The following is a 19,558-nucleotide window of genomic DNA, read 5'->3' as shown; positions in this document are numbered from 1 at the left end:
TGATCACTTTTTCTGTGCCATATGCTCACTTCTGGCTTTGTCCTCTGAAACATCCTGTTCATAGTTAGACCCATTAGCTTTTATTGCTCCAAATATTCCTGCTTATATATTTTTCAAAGTAACTCACCTAAACAACATTAGACAACCAGCCAAATGTTAGGATATGTATTTTTGTATCGTATGTCTATATTGTTGTATACATGTGAGTGAAAATTCTGCTCAGTAAAGTTGAAAGTAAAATGCTAATATTAGAATATGTGATAACAGGTATCTTTATCATATTTTTATTCCTACCGCTGCCTTCAGTTTATTTGAGTTATCCATGAAAGAGAAAAAATGGAGTTTGGAGAATAGAGGGTATTGCCTGCAAATCAGAATCCCATCATAGAGAAACTCATGCTTCAAACTTGGACATCATCAGTAAGTAAACAACATGCACTAGACATTATCACTTACAATAGTGTCTTTAATTCTCCGATTTTCACACTGAGAGAAATTTTCTCTTTACGTACCCATGCACAATGAACCACAGCATTGTTAGAGAGTTTATGATTCTGGGACTCACTCAAAAGTCTGAACTTCAGGGAATTCTTTTCATTGTCTTCCTTTTTATCTACCTTGTCGCTTTCTTCGGCAATATGCTAATTGTCATAGCCATAATCTACAACAGCACCTTGCACACGCCCATGTATGTTCTCCTTCTGGCCTTGGCTGTTGTGGACATCATCTGTACTACAAGCATAATTCCTAAGATGTTGGGGACAATGTTAACCTCAAAAAATTCCATCTCTTTCGGTGGCTGCATGTCCCAGCTCTTCTTTTTCACGTGGTCTCTGGGGGCTGAGATGGTACTCTTCACCACCATGGCCTATGACCGCTATGTGGCCATATGTTTTCCACTTCGGTACAGTACCATCATGAACCACTACACATGTGTTGCCTTGCTCAGCATTGTCATGTGTATTGCAGTGACCAATTCCTGGGTGCACACAGGTCTCATTCTGAGGCTGACTTTCTGTGGACCAAATACCATTGATCACTTCTTCTGTGAAATACCCCCACTTCTGGCTTTGTCCTGCAGTCCTGTAAGAGTCAATGAAGTGATGGTGTATGTGGCTGATATCACCCTGGCTGTGGGAGACTTCACCCTTACCTGCATTTCCTACGGCTTTATCATTGCTGCTATTCTCCGCATCCGCACCACAGAAGGCAAGAAGAAGGCCTTCTCCACATGCTCATCCCACCTCATTGTGGTGTCCCTTTACTATTCCCCTGTAATCTACACCTATATCCGACCTGCATCGAGCTATACTTTTGAGAAGGACAAGGTGGTAGCTGCACTTTACACCCTAGTAACTCCCACACTGAACCCAATAGTGTACAGCTTCCGCAATAAGGAGATGCAGGCAGGGATTAGGAAAGTGTTTGCATTTCTGAAAGGTTAATGGTCTCAAAAGGAAATATAACTTTATTCCAGTAAAATCATCTCTTATAATATAATATAAAATTCATAAGATTTGTTCACATGTACCTCTACCACATATAATTATGGTATCTAAAAATCCACCTCATTTTTAAAAAAAAGTTTTAGCTCCTTGGAAAAATGATCCAGGGTAGAAAAATTAGTTAGTCATGCTAGAATATATAAGCACTATCAAAAGGGCCAGTCTACCAACTCATATGTTTCTTCTAGTGAACATCAGGAATTTTTCCACCAATATAGGTCACTATGAAAATACATGATGTATTTAAATTTTGGAATTGCAAACGTTAAAGTATTTGTAAATTTTAGGAAGCTGTTAAACAATTCATTAAAATCTGATAATAAATTTTATTAAAATAATGAATGGTTTATTTTCTTTGTAAAAAATAAGCAAAATTACATATTTTATGTATAAGACTGAAACATAAAGATGTCACACTGGAAGGCTGAGGAGATGGATCAATTCAGGTTCAGTCAGAGACCTAAGCCCTATATGTACATCTGCATGAACACACAATATAATATGTACACAAATACAATATTTCTGCTATAATGTTTAATGGCATAACAATTCTGAGTGGTGATCATTGATAACTTCTGAAATTGACTGAAGGCAGAGAATGTAAAAATAATAATAATAAAACCTTCACAACATAAAAGAATTCATTGAAATGGTAGGCTTGAAATAACTCATCAATAAAAGCTATCAACACCCAGATGTTCCAGAGTATAAACTATCAATGTTCCTCAAAAACATAAATGCAAGCATAAAAATCAAATTTCAATTCAGTAAGTTCTAGGAAATTTACTAATCAAGTGCAAAATATAGGTCTTCCAAGCTATGAAACAATGCATACGAGGTAAGACAACTGTAAAACTAATTATTCCAATTATATCTTTGATCATGATATTAAAGATGTATTAACTGTAATTGAATAGAAAATCTTTTATTTTATGTAAAGTTTACAATACCATGGAAAAATATAAATTTTGATTTATAATTACTTGTTGACACTTGATTAGTCATAGGCTTCACTATATGGTTTTCTAAAATTTTTGCTAAGAAATTTTCCCAATGGAGACTCCTCCAGAGCACCTTTTATTGTATAAGATTGTTACAAGTAGAACATTATGATAGGCAGATTTGGGCACAGGGGTCCCACTCAAACTAAGGCACCAGCCAAGGACAATACAGGCGGTAAACCTTAAACCCCTACCCAGATCTAGCCAATGGACAGAACACTCCCCACAGTAGAGTGGAGAGTGGGATATGACTTTCTCACATACTCTGGTGCCTCACCTTTGACCATGTCCCCTGGAGGGGGAGACCTGGTGTCACTCAGAGGAAGGACAGCAGGTTACCAAGAAGAGACTTGATACCCTATGAGCATATACAGGGGGAGGTAATCCCCCTCAGGAACAGTCATAGGGGAGGGGAATAAGGGGAAAATGTGAGGGAGGGAAGAATGGGAGGATACAAGGGAGGGGATAACCATTGAGATGTAACAAGAATAAATTAATAATAATAAAAAAATATAGTGCAAAAAATAAAAATAAAAAAAAAGAAATTTTCCCAATATAAATGTAAAAATCAATCATGATCTTTGACTGTTTATTGTGAAATGAAACTATCCCTAAGTTAACTTTAAAATAATGATGAGTATATTTGGTACATACGTGTATGTTTTGTAATATATAATTTGCTGATTCTATTTTTTTTCTGTTGTGTGTGTGTGTGTGTGTGTGTGTGATTTAGAGGCTGATAATTATGCACTGAACCACCAATAAGGGGCCTCTTAACTGGAAAAGGCCAACTTTTCTCCAGTTGTCAATAGAAGCCTATAATTCTTTGTGTAGAGTTGAGCTCCATGATTTTTCCCTTTTCTACATTAACATACCCATTTATGCTGTTATTGTTCCATTTTTGTTTATGTAGTCATTCTAGAAAGTCTATTTCATAGCATGACAGTGGAAGAGGAGGTAGGGAGGGGTTTGATAAGGGTCCCTACAGGGGACTGAATGGAAGACTGGGAAGAGGAAGAGATGTAATTCTAGCTCAAATAAAAAAAAATAAATCCTCAAAAATTTGTAAATTTTCATCTGCATAACTGCTTTGTATAGTTTCTATTTTTGTTAAGATATAAATTCTCTTCTGGCAATATTAAAAAAAGAAAACCAAATAAATGGCTTGGCAATTGGTTATTGCCTATGTATTTCTTTTAACAAATATTTTGTTTATTTATCTTTTATAATTAATGCTGACATTTAAGGTTTGGAGTGCATCTTCAAATGTGCTTGTTTCCCCGTAGTCTGTGTACTGCGACAAAGATTGTGATATCAGGTCAAGCTCTTTCATTATTTCATTCGATACAAGAATGAATGTAAACTGAAAGTAAAACTACATTAAATAATAAAACATATAGATTTATGCAAATAAATATTGTAAATTCTATTAACCTACCAAAACAGCATACACAAGTTACTAACAATACACACATTTTAAAAAGTAAACAAATAAGCAATGGTATCCATATCATACTTTCTTCATCTGTCAAGCCTCAGTGATTATCATGTAGTGTGACTAAGAAAAAGCCTAAGAGCAAAAGGTCACGAATGAACCGGTATTTTCTGTACATAACAAGTCTGATCCACTCATAAACACAGCAGCTTAGCTTCCTACATAAAACATGAATAAGCCAATTATCATCCCAGCATGTAGCAGTAGAGACAAGTGAGATCCCACTATTAACTGAGGAGCCACTAACAAGGTGATGCCTTTTCAGGAAAGAAAAGTGAGTTTTATTTAAGAGTATGGCACCTACTAGGTCAACCACACTACACTGGATGGCCTCTCCCCCATTAGTATATGGGTAGCGCAAATTGTAATTAATGGGCTATTTAAGAAAGAGAAGACACAAAGTTGTGTGACGGTGGAGATAGGGCTGGGGGTGTAATAGTGGATCTGGATGAAATTAGAGGAAGAGTAGGGGTGAATATAAGCAAAATACGCTGCATATATGTGTGGAATTCTCAATAAAATAAAGCGAATAATAATTTTGCAATTTCTTATTACTATATGCTATTATTAAATCATCTAATTAACTTCTGACACGTTTTCACTGAGAGTATAATCAAACTCTGTATAGCTCTTCTTCAGTTGCCTGTGGATTCTTGATCCTCCATCATGTGGATTTGTACTTTATGGAAATTTGTTTAACTACTTTCCAAATTAGAAACGATAGGCAGTATCCAAAACACTGCTACCTAACCTGCTTTGTTAAGTCATCCATGCATTATTCTGCATTTTCCCATACCTTGCTATCTTATGAACATTACTTTCTTAACGTTGCAATTCTTAAGCTCCTTCTAAGAGATGTTTCATTTCTTTAAAAAATAAAAGCAAGTCCTAAATAGCATCTTAAAGGGATAAATCCGTTTAATCATTGATATGGTATTTCTAGCAACAGGTCTCATCATCATTTTCTGGGAGTCACCCAAGATCAATGGCAATAGATTTTGAGGTTTAGAGGATGCCTATAGAAACCCATAAACAAACAACTACAAAAGAGTTTACCCATACACGGCACTGATGTTTATATTTGTTATCCTACGGTATCTAGAGAGATATTGCCTTCCTGTTATATATAGGGTACCATGACTTAAGCTCTTATCAGGTTTCTATATATTTTAGGAAGCCTTTATAGTACTAGATTTCCATATGGCTTCTTCAAAATCTTTCCTTTTAATTATTCTTCCCTGCACTCCCTATCTACACTAATCTCAGCCCAAATCGCATTCCACACTTTCTGTTCCATTACTATCCTTTCCTTTTTCATAACTCCTGTGTTAATATCCTCTTTCATTTGTACATGCTACTCCCCATGTTATAGCCATGACAACTTTTCTGAATTCTGTTGAAAGATTCAAAGCTAGTATTCATCAATGAGAGAGAACATGCAGTGTTTATTTTGTGTGACTGGATTACTTAACAAAGAGTGACTATGACCATTTCTATCCATTTATCGCAAATTTATTTTTTCTTACAGTTGAATAATATTCCATTGCATAGATGTACCACATTTGCTTTATACAATCATGGTTTGATGAGTATCTAGATTGTTTCTTTTTCTTGGCTATTGTATTTATAGCAACAATGAACATAAATGAGAAAATATTGCTGTGGTGGAATATAAAGTCCTCTGGGAATGTGCTCAGAGATATAATTAGATTATATTGTATATGTAGTTTTAGAGTTCTGAAGAATCTCTATAATGATTTCCATACTGACCACAGAAGTTTTCACTCCCACTAAGAGTAAATGTTTCCTTTTCTCAAAAACTGCTCACAGTGGTTCTGTTAAAAAAAAAAAATACAGACTCTAACTACATGAGATAAATCTCAAAGTAGTTTTATTTTGCATTTGTCTAATGGATAAGGGTTCTGAACATTAAAAAAATTATAATCCATTTGTATTTTATATTTCTGAACTCTCTGTATATTTTTATGTTCATATTTTTTCCTTTTTTTATTAATTTATTCTTGTTACATCTCAATGGTTATCCCATCCCTTGTAATCTCCCATTCTTCCCTCCCTCCTCTTTTCCCCTTATTCCCCTCCCCTATGACTGTTCCTGAGGGGGATTACCTCCCCCTGTATATGTTCATAGGGTATCAAGTCTCTTCTTGGTAACCTGCTGTCCTTCCTCTGCGTGCCACCAGGTCTCCCCCTCCTCTATGTCCATATTTTAAGTTGGACTCCCTGTTTTCTTGTTGTTGAGTTCTAAGTTCTAGGTATGTTCGATACACAATTTCTATCAGCTAAAGCTAATAAAGAATTTTTTCCCTTCTGAACACTGCCTTTTCACTCAAATGATGGTGCTGGTACTAACCTGAAATCTTCATCCCACAGGCTAGATTTCATAGTACAGGAGGGTACAACGAATGCAACCATTGTATCTGAGGACTCCTTAATACTGTTACCCAACTTTAAACTCTCTAAGTTAAAACAATTATTAGCCTCTCAAGATTATTACTGGCATGGTTATGAGAACAACCAAACACTTTCTAATTAGACTTACTGCTTTCCACACAGGATGGAACTTATGTCTAGAATGGTTATCAGACTAAAAACCTATGGTGAGCTAGGACAACAGCTCTAGAGGAGGACTGCACACTTTTATTTTGCTAATAGACATAGTGACACATTTTCCCTTATGTTATTATCCTTACATAGTAGATAAATGGTTCTTTCAACACTCATCAGAAAAAAATTTCTTTTTGCAGACATCAATTAATATGGAAACTCATTGCTGGTCAGTGTGTAAAGAATAAGAGACTTGAATGTGAAGGTCTATATGGAACATTTATATTCCATCTCCTACCTCTAATAATTGGGGATAATCTCAAAAAAGGGAAAGAAAAACTGTAAATTCCACAATTGGTAGATGTTTGCAGCAGAACTGATTTTACTGAACATGACAGGGTTGTTGTATATATGAAGTTACAGTGGGTTTTTTTTCCTGCTTACACCAGAACTGTGCACTATCAAGCCAAAAAAGAAGCAGCATGAGTACAACTTAAATCATAAAATTACCTTCTCTCCAAAATGATTTTAGGCCATGTGTATCAGATAAATTTTTTCTTTTTCTCTTCTGCGTATATAAATAATTGAATAACCTAACAAACAGAGATTGTAAATGTAGAACAGAGAAGGTAGATTGGCTAGGCAACCATTGGCCTAATGAACAACACTTTGGGAGCTGGAGAAATGGCTCTTTTGTTAAGACTGCTTGTTACAAACCATGAGGACTGGAGTTTGGATCCAAGCACCCAGGTAAGAAGCCAGGAATACTGTGAGTGCCTCTCATTACAGCTTTGAGAGATGTACTCAATGGTTTTTGCCTCCATATGTACCTGTACACACATATATTCACATCCTTTCTTTCTTTCTCTCTCTCTCTCTCTCTCTCTCTCTCTCTCTCTCTCTCTCTCTCTCACACACACACACACACACACACACACACACACACACACACACATACACGCACGTCAACCTAAAATATAATAATAGTCTTGTGGTGATTTACTTGGATTCTATCATATTTCATGTCTCTTGGATAATTGTTCACGCAATGTTTCAAGCTAACATGGCAATGTAAATGCCTTGTAAAATCAAACTACAATATTCCAACATTTTATTGTTTGATATAACTTAAATTTTCAAAAGAAAAAAATGAGATTGAGATTTTAGGAGACATAAGCCATGTTTAAGATTCAATCGTGTATTGAAAACAGCAAACAGAACATGGATGGACATGGTAGAACGGGAGTTTCCAGAAATCATTTCTCCAAGGAAACATTAATTTGAACAATGACAATTCTATTACAAAAGGAATAGAAGTGTCTGATATTATAGTATATTGTTACAGTTTAATTTTTAGAGAAGGGACACATTGACAGCAGTGGGAAGTTTTACATTACCTGAGTACTTCTCCCCTAACTAGGAGGCATAGCACAATGCCATAAAGATGCTATCGATCTTGAAAAATTATTGGCAAGAAAGCATTAAGACTTGATTGTAGATAGTGACAGCATGCTCACTGGGGAAAACAGGAAACAGATATTATGGACCCTTTCTTGACAAGGACCAGCACACTGGGGATCAAACCTTGCTTTACACCACACAAAGACCTTATCCCCAGACAGGAGCATCCTGGCTGACTCTATCAAGATGGAAGTGTGTAACTACTACACAAAGGCACAAAATAAATATTCAAACTCACAGAAAAATTAAAACATACAAAAATAATTTTGCGAATTGAAACATACAATAACTTACTGGAGGTTGTATTTCAATAGAAAGATGAAGTAATTTATAAAATGTTAAAAAATAGCAATGAAAGACAAAACGTGAAGCAAAGCATAGATGACAGGAATTGTTGCATACGATTGTTAAGGATATAAACCAACACATCCTGGATGCTTTTAAACAGAAATTAGTTAACATAGGATGTAGTAATTCAGTGGCTGGGCTTGCATTGGAAAGAAATAAAATCAGCATGTCTAAATTACATCTGCACACATTTATTGCAGTGTGTTCACAGCAGCAACTGAGATATGACTTAAGCGTAAATGGTAATCCTAGCATAGATTAAAAAATATGCTCTGCAATGGTATGTTATTCACTCATAATAGTAAATAATTGAGGCATATTAGAACATACTCATAAACCCCAGCACTTGGAAGGTAGAGGTAGAGGGAGGAGGAACAGGACTTCAAGGTCAACCTTAGCTGGAGACCCTGTCTCAAAATACATCTTGTCATTGGAAAAAATGAATCATCCTGGAGGTTATTATGTTGAGTAAAATAAATGAAACATAACATAACAACAAATACCACATAATAGCCCCCAGTGTAGAGTCTAAAGTCTCTTATTTCTACATAAGTAGAAATGATAAGTAACTTTGGGATAAGGTAGTTGTGGGTGAAAAACGTTGGGGTGATGTTGGGCCAAAGATGCAATCTTACACTTTGAAGAGGGAAAATTCAGGAGAATTATTATTTTAAAAATGGCTGTAGTTACAAATGCTTTAGTCTGTCTTTTTAATGTGTTCATAAGAGAAATTATGTTTTTACCACAACACTAATGACAGACAAGTAATGTGTTACTTAATTTGTTAGACTGAATCATTCTACAATAAATATGCTTACAAAGTCTACAATGTAATAAATATTTAGAAGTGTGAATATTAATATCATAAGAAAATTATGCTTCTAAATCCCATACAAAACCATATCTAGGAGGCTTTAAAAGAGATGAAATGTGCATCTCTATGAGAAAGTATCAACTATTTTCCAATACCCAGAAAAATAATTTATTTCTATTATTCTTTATGCACCATACTCTTTGTACACCTTGCAGATATACACATAGTCACACAGCTCATATATATGATGCATAATATATTATTGCATAATATTTTCATTTAATATTATGGATGAAGAGTATACCATTATGTACAATAGTTATTTATCTATGCTTCATTCAATATTAAGGCTAAATATATATGTCAACTGATGTGTATATGTTGCAATAAGTTTATAGAGATGTCACTTAGATATGCTGAATTCATTTCCTTTGAATACATGCTCAGTAATCAGATTACTGCCTCCCATGATTGCTTACTTTATTTACTATTGAAAAGCATCCAGGACTTATCAATATGTCAAAATGTATCAATGTGTCATAATTATTTTCAACATTAATTAAGACTGTAACAATTAAGAAGAGATGCTAGAGAATCTTGCCCAGGAATAGTGATTCCACAAATGAACTCATTCTAGTTCATCTGTTGGGTGTTCAAGACCAATGAACTCTGCATCCAGTAGCTTGATCCCTCCGTTTGCTTAAGCTTTTGAGTAGGTTCTTAATTTCTATGACATACATATTCCACCACAATGGTAGTTTATCCATATTTCCTTATTTAATTCTGAGAGGACTTATCTCTTTATCTTATTTAGTTCTACATATTTTTGGATGTTATTTAGATACTTAGGAACGTAGCCTATTAAATGGAGAAAAGAAATGATTTGTGTAGAAGAATTTTCATTAAAGAAGTTGAAATGAGTGATAACTAAGGAAATTTGTCTTATCCAAGTAGTTTTATAAGGTAATGAATACTTTCTCTTTTATTATAAGGAAGTGAAATATTATCGAAATAACATATCAATCTATCATGTATATTCCTCTGTATAGGCAAATGTATGCATAATTTTCTTTGGCATAGGTGTGTGTGTGTGTGTGTGTGTGTGTGTGTGTGTGTGTGTGTTTGCATATGGGAATATGTATTATTTTGCAGAGGGTAGAATCTATATATTCTACACATCTATAGATTCCAACTATTGGGCATCATACAGAAATTAAATGTCAATGCAAACTTTAAGCAATTGAAGTTATTTAATGTATTGAACTGAGGAAGTTAAATAATGTGTTTATTTTACAGAATATAATGCAAATGTAAATGTATCTGTAGTGAGTGGGAATTTTACTCTAAAATTCTGCGTGTTGCATAGTAAAAATACTAGAAGTAGTATAAGTTTGCAGTATAAGGTTATGTGTTTCAGTCTGTGAAATCAGTCATCCTACCAAGGGAAATAAATTGTCCTTGAAAATATCATAATTTCAACATCCAATAATCACATAAGCCATTTTTAATATAAACAAAACAATTAAAGAGTTCAACTGCACCATCATATGCAGTTATATTTCAAATTAATGAGTTTAGATCATAGAGTCCTGCAGCTCCCAAAACACTCCCAATCGCAGAGGAAGAATGTTTAATAATAAGCAAATGGTCCTGTGTTGTTCATGACAACCGCAGCTGGTCCCAGAAGAAAGCTGGAACTTTTTTCCAAAGTTTTCTTTGATTCCAGTGTTGCCAAGTTACTCTTAAATCAACTGGGGAATTCATTACTGTTAGGACAGATAAGCTACATACCCTGAGGCTATTTCCCCAAGTTCTCCTGAGATCAAACTGTAAATCCAGGTCCTTGTAATTGTCTACTTATAATTGTAACTTTTTAATTGTCATAGTGTAACACCTTAACAAGTCCCTTGACATGTCCTGAGCTGTAGCACAGATGGCAGGCAGGTAAACTCCAGAAGGTTTCTAGTAAATGAAATAATACTGACAAATATTTTTATGTTCCATGGGAAATAATTTACGTTCTGTTCAACTACTGCTTTAAGCATAAAAACTTGAATTTAAAATTTCCCCATGAGGTTAAGTGGTAAAAATCAGTCATTGGGTTTTCTGTATGTTCCATGACATATATGTGCCCATATACATATACACAAAATACACAATATATAACTAGTAAGAATATCTAAAATACTGAATTTCTTCTGACTTGTATTTGTTATATTGAATATGAGGCAATGTGACCATTTTAGAAAAATAAGTTCTATTTTAATAATTCTTAATAAACTATTGAATATATTAATTTGTGTGATTTTATTTCTTCCATGATGTACACAATACAATATACCTATTTTTAGTCGTGACTTTTTTTTTTTTATTTGTAGAAATTCGTTATATATTACAGATTTGAGCTTATTTTAAGATATTCATATTTGAAAAGTTATATGTCTCTATTGTCTACATACCATCTTTCTGGCATCCTTCTTTGTAAAAGTGAATTGATTAATCTCAAAATAATATTTACATGTGATTTATCTCCAGTTAAAATTATGAAGAAAGATTCTATAGTTTTTCCTGAAGTTTTATTGTTTTGTTTTCATTTTGCATACATTTGTATTAATTTATTTTTATTCATGGTTTAGAAAATTCAAAATTACTATTTTCACACTGATATATAACTGACAAGGTCCTGTTCTGAAAACACTGGCTGTACTCTTATATAATATTACTTTTGATTATGTGTGTGTGTTCACTCAACTGATATTTTATGTATTTAATTATTAGTATTATTTTGTGTGTGTACATGTGTGTGTGTGTGTTGTTCCTCAAGACATTAAATTGTTAAAACTTCATGTATGAGGCAATGAGAAATTCATTATTTGTGTGAGAAATATCCTACAAAGACATGTGTCTTTTACTACTTGACGACCAGTAGGTGATGCCCTTTGAGAAGGTTGTGTACCTTTAGAAGGAGGTGCATTACTGTAGAGCATGGTCACTGAGAGTGGGCCTTGAGTTTTTTATAGACAATCTCACTTTCTTTTCCCTTTTTCTTCCTGAATATGGATGTTATGTAACCAGACAAACTCCTTTGTGTGCTCTCTCTCTCTCTCTCTCTCTCTCTCTCTCTCTCTCTCTCTCTCTCTCTCTCTCTCTCTCATATATATATATATATATATTTAATTATTTAAATATTTAAATTAAAGAAAGCACTAGAAAGTGAAAAATTGGAAGTATTAGTATGATGAAAATTATTATTGTATTAAAAGCAATTTACAGATTTAATGTAATTCCAAACAAAATTCCAATAACATTCTCTACAGGAATAGAGAAAAAGCAGTTTTTAAATCCATGATGGTCTGATAAAATACAGGGGATTATTTCATGTATTTGTTTGTTTTTTAATCTCTTGAGAAATGCTTTGTCATCTAATATATGGTTTATTTGGGAAAAGGTTTCATGAAGTGCTGAGAAGAAGGTGTATTGCTTTGTGTTTGAGTAAGATGCTCTGTAGATATATGATGGGTATATTTGAATCTGTTAGTTCTATTATTTATTTCTTTAGTTTCTGTGTAGGTGACCAGTCTGTTGGTAAGAGTGGGGTGGTTGAAGTATCTCACTATTGATGTGGGAAGCTTCATGTGTGGTTCAAGCTTTACTAATGCTAATTTAACAAATGAGAGTGCTCTTCCATTTGAGACCTAGATATTCATAATTGGGACATCATCATGGTGAATTCTTTTTCTGTGATGAGTATGAAGTGTCCTTCCCCATCTCTATTGACTAATTTTGTTTGAAAATCTATTTTATAATTATTGGGATGGCTATACCAGTTTGCTTCTTGAGTTCATTGGCTTATAAAGTTTTATCCAGCCTTTTTATCTGAAGTAAGGTCTATCTTTAATGTTGGTGTGTGTTTCTCATATGCAGCCAAATGATGATTTCTGTTTTAGTTTCCAAACTGTTGACCCGTGTGTGTTTTTATTGGAGAACGGAGTCCATTGATGTTGACAATATTAATAACCCATCATTGTTAATTGTTGTTAGTATAATGTTGATGCTGGAAGTGTGTGCGTGTGTGTGTGTGTGTGTGTGTGTGTGTGTGTGTGTGTGTGTGTGTTTGTGTGTGTGTGTGTGTGTGTGTGTGTGTGTGTGTGTGTGTGTTAGTTTTGTTAGTGTGGAATTATTTATCTCTTGGATTTTCTTGGGTGTAGTTAATGTCCTTGATTTGGAATTTTTCTTCTAGTATCTGTAGGGCTGTATTTGTGGACAGATATTGTTTAAATTTGGTTTTGTCATAGAAAGCTTCTTTCTTGTATTTATACTCACTGAATGTTGTGCTGAGAATAGCAATCTGAGTTGGCATCTGTGATATTTTGTGTTCTGCAAGACATATTGCCAGTCCATTCTGAATTTTAGAGTCTCTGATTAGAAGTCAGGTGTAATTCTAGGTATAATAGGTATTTGTATGTTATTTGGCCTTATTCTCTTGCAGCAACTAATATGTTTGCTGTGTTCTGAAAATTTATTGTTTTGATTATTCCGTATTTGGGGCTTTCTTTTCTGGCCCAATCTATTTGGTATTCTGTAGCTTCTTATATGCTTATATGCATCTCTTTCTTTAAGCTTGGTAAATTTTCTTCTGTGATTTTGTTGAAAATAGATTGCTGGCCTTTGAACAGGGAATCTTCTCCTTCTATTTTTATTATTCTTGTTTGTTTTTTTCATAGCGACCCAGATTTCATGCATGTTTTCTGACAGGGCGTTTTTAGATGTAATATTGTCTTTGACATATGAATCTGTTTATTTGAATGTATCATCTATATCTGAGATTTTCTCTTCAATTCCTTGTATTCTGTTGATGATGCTTATTGCTGTAGTTTGCAAAGTTTCAATTTCCATATTTCCTTCAGTTTGCCTTTTCTTTATTGTTTCTCTCACATTTGAACTCTTGAATATTTTTTCATCTGATTCTTTTTCTTGGCTCTCCTAAAATTCTTTAAGGGATTGATTGATCTCCTCCAATTTTTTGTTTGTCTTTTTCTCAATTTCAAGGGATTTTAAAGTTTCTTCTTTAAGAATCTCCAAAGTTATAGAGAGTTATGGGTGACTGTTCCAGTGGCAAACTGACTCTGTTATCTTATCATTTGGAAAGTTATTAACCTACATTCCCGGTGTACTCAGGTAATTAATTTTATTCCTTCTCAAGTCTCTGATGCTGCTGAAGACCAGATAGTTTAGTTTTACAATTAAGCTTAGTTGTTTAGGGGTTAAAATGTTTTTAGGTCCAGATAGATGTTTTAAGTTGATAATGATGAGATATGATAGATATTGATTTAAATTCAGAATCTTAGACACATCAAGATAGGATAGATGTTTTCTTCAAGGCTGCCAAATACAAATAGCCAAAACACTAAGAAAATAACATTTACATAACTCCTGATTGTGTCGTGGTTCTTCTTGCTGTAGGTAGTTTATTTTATATATGTGTAATAATATAAATGTTTATATAAAAAATTTGATATTTGGCCATGTCCCTTTGTGGGGGAGGCCCAATGGCACTCGGAGGAAGGATAGCGGACTACCAAGAAAAGACTTGATACCCTAGCACCATATTCAGGGGGAGGAGGTCCCCCACAGCCACAGTCATAGGGAAGGGGGATTGGGGTGAAAGTGGGAGGGAGGGAGGAATGGGAGGATGCATGGGATGGGATAGAAAATGAGATGTAATAGGAATTATTTTTAATTTTCAATAAAAATGTGAAAGAAAAAAAACCTTACAAACTTGCAGAAAAAAAAATTTTGAAAATTTTATAAAAGAATGTATCATCTACATAAAGTTGGTTTTAAGGTCATTTTCTTGTACTTCAGCTGCATTGGGATATATAGGTCTTTTTGTCATAGGATAGCTGGACTTTAGTGGTTTCATATTGCTGTTAATTCATTTTATTTTTACCCTGGCAGTTTTGGCATCTGAGTTTGGGATGATTATCTAAAGTCTCATAGATCTAGGTGCTGATTTCTGAGTTATCTTTGTTAGATCGGTGTGTTGGTACTTGGTTTATGTTTCTCCTTTGGGTTTCTGAGTTTCTGGGACTAGATTTCTGACAACCTGCTTGGCCTCTGGACCATTGGGGAGTATCTGACTAGGTTGGGTATTTATCTTCTGGTAACTTGTTTGGCCTTGGGTGCATCAGGAGGTAGTTTGGCTGGCAACAAGATCACATTCCTGTTCTTCTTTGATCTCATTTTTTTTAAATTGTCAGCTAAAATAAAGGGATTCTACATCCTAATTCCAATCTGGGTCCACTTGGAAGCACACTGCACTGTCTGCCTTTTTTGTTGTTGCTAACTTGACAAGGACCTAGACATATTTAGGAAGAGAAAATCTTAATTAAGAATATAATTTTATAATATTGGCCTGTAGGCAAGTCTGTAGGGTTTTTTGTTTGTTTGTTTTGGGTTTTTTGTTTGTTTGTTTTAGGATTAATGTGTAAGGGCCCAATCTACTTGAGTTGTGTCATTCCAGGACAGGTGGTTCTGGTTGATATAGGAAAGCATGCTGAGCTAGCAATGAAGAGAAAACCAGTATGCAGCACTACGCCATGATCTCTGCTTCAATTTCTGTCTTTAGATTCCTGCCCTGAGTTTCCTCCCTGGCTCCCCTGGGTGACTGAGTATGACCTGAGTGTTGTAAGCAGAAATAAATGTTTTTCTTCTGAAGTTATTTGGTTTTATAATGTTTTATTGTGGTGACAAAAAAACTAAATAAGACAAGATTCATGGGACATTCTTGTTTTCGAAATATTTGTGAAAGGACTTTACAACTTTGGGCTAGAAAAATCCATTGAAGGTTTTGTGATAAATGAGTTATATTGGGAACAAAAAAGGTGATGCTCAGAGGAGTGTGGATGATGAAGGCCTGTCTTGTTATGTTTTAGCGGAAAATCTGAGAGTCCTTTAATTATTCTATCAGGGAGATCAATATTTTGAATCAAAAATTTTGCTGAGATGATTGATAATGGTCAGCTGTTCTGGTTAAGAACAGACCAGCACCACCAATGTAAAAATCTTCTAGAAAGTAATTCCTCTGGGTGAGCCACAGAAACAGTTGTTCTTAGGAGGCCTAAGAAGATGTGTTAGAGTCTCCCATGTGATACTAGTTTTGAAGGCACAAATAGAGTCAAAGAGAACACTGAGGAGAGGCACTATGAGAAATCAGGATATCAGATGAGGATTGGCATTATGAAAGTTCAGGAAAGAACACTGATAAAGATATAGCCTTAGTAAAATAAAGCGGAGAAAGAAAGAAATCTCTTAATCTAACATTTACTAACAATAACAAATATCGGTAACCCACTAAAAACACCCACCCTGTCTATCGGGAATGGGGATGTTGTGTTTTTAAAATTGTGCTGTCTGTTGACTTTGATTACTTAATAATTCTACTTTATTATGAATTTATTAAAGGAGTGTACTTCTCTTAAAACCAGACTACCCTAAATATGAGGGAAAGAAGATTCAGGAGAACAAGTACGAAATCTTGTGGATGTCAGTTTCATGAGGTAAACCTTCTGCATAATTCTCAGGACTCCAACAGATCCTTTAGCCACACCATCTGTAGACCAAACCTAGACCGCTCCACAAGATCGCTGCCCAACCCCGGGCCTCAGGCCAGAACCTCTGATCTCTCTCCTTCTGGTTTTTCAACGTCTTTCTCCTCTTCCCCACGGTTCTTTTTCCAATACAATATGCCATGTGGAGTCTCCAGAGCCTGTCTTTTGTCTTGGCTGAAACTTCCTCTCTTTATCTAAATGGGATCAAGCCACCCAAGATTGCTTTCACCTTGGGCCCAGTCTAAGGCAAGATTACATTCTCTGCACAGCTGTCTGACGGTAAAAAACATCTTTTGGGTACACTAGGAAATTAGGATTTTGGCCAAGCCCTGGAGAAAGTACCAGTATCTTTTCTGTCCAGTGTCTGTGAGATCGATTCTTTGGGCTAGCCTTTTTGAAGTTGATCTGCCTGCAAATTGTTGAGAAAACAGGTAGCTGAGGCAGTTTTCAAGGCTGAATTACATGGGATACTTGCTTTGTCTTCATTATCTGGTCTTTTGCTCTGAAAATGAACCAACTTTAAAAAGTATTAGTATAGGTACATTTTAAAATTTATATATATGGAATATGCAGGGTGCACAAATCAGCTAAAGATAAACGTTGACCTGTTTTGAACATGTGTAAGGCATCAAAAGTATAAGTCTGTTTGAACTATAATATCCATTCTGTATGAAAGGATGACATGCCATGACGACCAGTTAGCCCATAGGATACCCCAGCTATGTGAAGACATTCATGTTTCAAATAGTAGGAGGTCTTCTCTCATCAGATTTCATCCTTAAGTTTTGTTGGTAAACATTTTTTTTTCATTCCCTATAAATACATAAACATAAGAGGTCCCCATCTCAAAACTGTTGCAGGTTTCAATTCCATTGTCAATAGATCCTTAGAGTTTATTGGTTGTCCTAGTTCCTCAGGTTTTGTTTTTTGTTTTTTCTATAACCCAGTGTCTCTTAACTACTGTTGTTCTTTTTTCATCAACATTAGTAAAATTCAAAGTCAGCAAAGCATTATTTAATCTGTCCCTGGGTGTCGGGTCCCAGCCCATGGGAAAAATCGAATCAGGGTTCACCTGAAAGAGGGAGTGGGGATTGAAAGAAGGATACAGAGATGCGAGAAATAACGAATCAAGTCAGGAAATTTCTGATCAAGATTCACTTTATTGCCGACTAGCAGGAACATATATAGGGCAAGGTCAATAGGATCTATTCTAATCTCACTCACCCTAGTCCCCGGGCAAGAATGCAATAGCCTAAATCACTCCCTGTAGAGCTTCCTAGTTCTCTGAGTAGTTCCTTGTAAGAACTTCCTAGATCCTCTGGGTGGTTCCAAGTTGAGACTTTTCTACTTCTTTCAAAGGTAAATAGTCCAAGGATAGCCTAGAACACAAGACCTCGTGGTGAGGTAAAGGCAGCAACTCAAAGGTCACAGCATATAGCCTAAGCACAGGATTTCTGACATGGCAGAATTTGGCATGGGTCACCACACCTGGGGGCCTTTACCCTTCCTTTTTGTTTAGTAAGCATTTCCGTTAAGGTACAATTAGCTTGTTCCATAACTGTTTGTCATGTAGGATTGTGTGGTATACCAGTAATGTGCTTTATATAGTAATATGCAAAACTATTCTTCATTTTATTGGATACATGTGCAGGAGCATTGTCAGTCTTAATTTGTGCAGGTGTCTCCCTGATTACCATTTTTCCAGTAAATGTGTAATTATGCAATCAGTCTTTTCAAAACTTAAAGCAGTTGCCCATTGATACTCTGAGTATGAATCAATGGTATGATGTACATCCCTTTGTTTTCCAAATTCTGCAAAATGAAAGACATCCATATGCCAGATTCACTCTTTTGGTTCCCCTTCGATTACTACTTACAGGCTATGGAGTTTGGCTATACAAATAAAACATAGGACACATTTTAATTATTTCTTTGGCTAGTTGCCAAGGGATAGAGAAATTTTTTTCTTTATATCTTTACTGTTAACATGATGCCTTTCATGAAAATTTTGGGCTCCTAAAATATCTCCTATTATTGAGAGAAAGAGCTTGAAAGAAAGAGCAGAACTGGAGAAGTACTTTAACATGGAAGGGAACACAAACCACTTGCTTTAACACTAGAGCGGAGCTTTCTGAGCTAACACCTCTCTAACAAGCCAACTGGTGCCATAAATGGCCTATCTGACAAAGTTCTTTGAAAAAACAGACTTAAAGAGATGAGATATAGCCTCATTAATGATAGCATTACCTAGCAACCAACCTGCCCCACCAGGGAGAATAAAAGAAGTTAAGCCATGGGACATATGCTCAACCATGCTCATAGTGGCCTTATTCATAATAGCCAGGACATGGAAACAGCCTACGTGTCCCTCAGTAGAAGAATGGATAAAGAAACTGTGGTACATTTACACTATGGAATACTACTCAGCTATTAAAAACAAGGAATTTCGGAAATTTGTGGACAAATGGATTGAACTAGAAATGATCATAATGAGTGAGTTAACCCAGAAGCAGAAAGACTCAAATAGTATATATTCACTTATAACTGGACACTAACCCAAGGGGCATGTCTCATGAAAGTCTCCACTTACCAGGAAAGTGAGATAGAGGTGAGGACATCCTAAGGTGAGAGAAATATAGGAGATAGGGAAATAGATGGATCCAGAGGGTCCTAGAAACCTACAAGAAGAACACTATGATGGGCAGATCTGGGCCGAGAGGTTCTGCTCAATCTATGAGACCAACCAAGGACAATACATG

The 19,558-nt window shown here is 35.2% G+C and overlaps 1 protein-coding gene across 1 annotated transcript; it reads left to right on the top strand.

Annotated features, from left to right (window-relative positions):
• Positions 1–521: 521 nt before the first annotated feature.
• On the top strand, positions 522–1,445 carry OR13G1 (olfactory receptor family 13 subfamily G member 1; the record flags this gene model as incomplete). Its single annotated transcript, XM_084754335.1, has 1 exon — positions 522–1,445. One exon carries the CDS (start codon positions 522–524, stop codon positions 1,443–1,445), a length of 924 nt encoding a protein of 307 aa, XP_084610461.1.
• Positions 1,446–19,558: the final 18,113 nt, after the last annotated feature.

This window comes from Acomys minous (assembly GCF_964271855.1).
Source record: "Acomys minous genome assembly, chromosome: 2".
In the NCBI taxonomy this organism is placed as follows: domain Eukaryota; kingdom Metazoa; phylum Chordata; class Mammalia; order Rodentia; family Muridae; genus Acomys; species Acomys minous.
The sequence above is the reverse complement of the archived record's forward strand: the minus strand, read 5'-3'. Positions and strand labels throughout refer to the sequence as shown.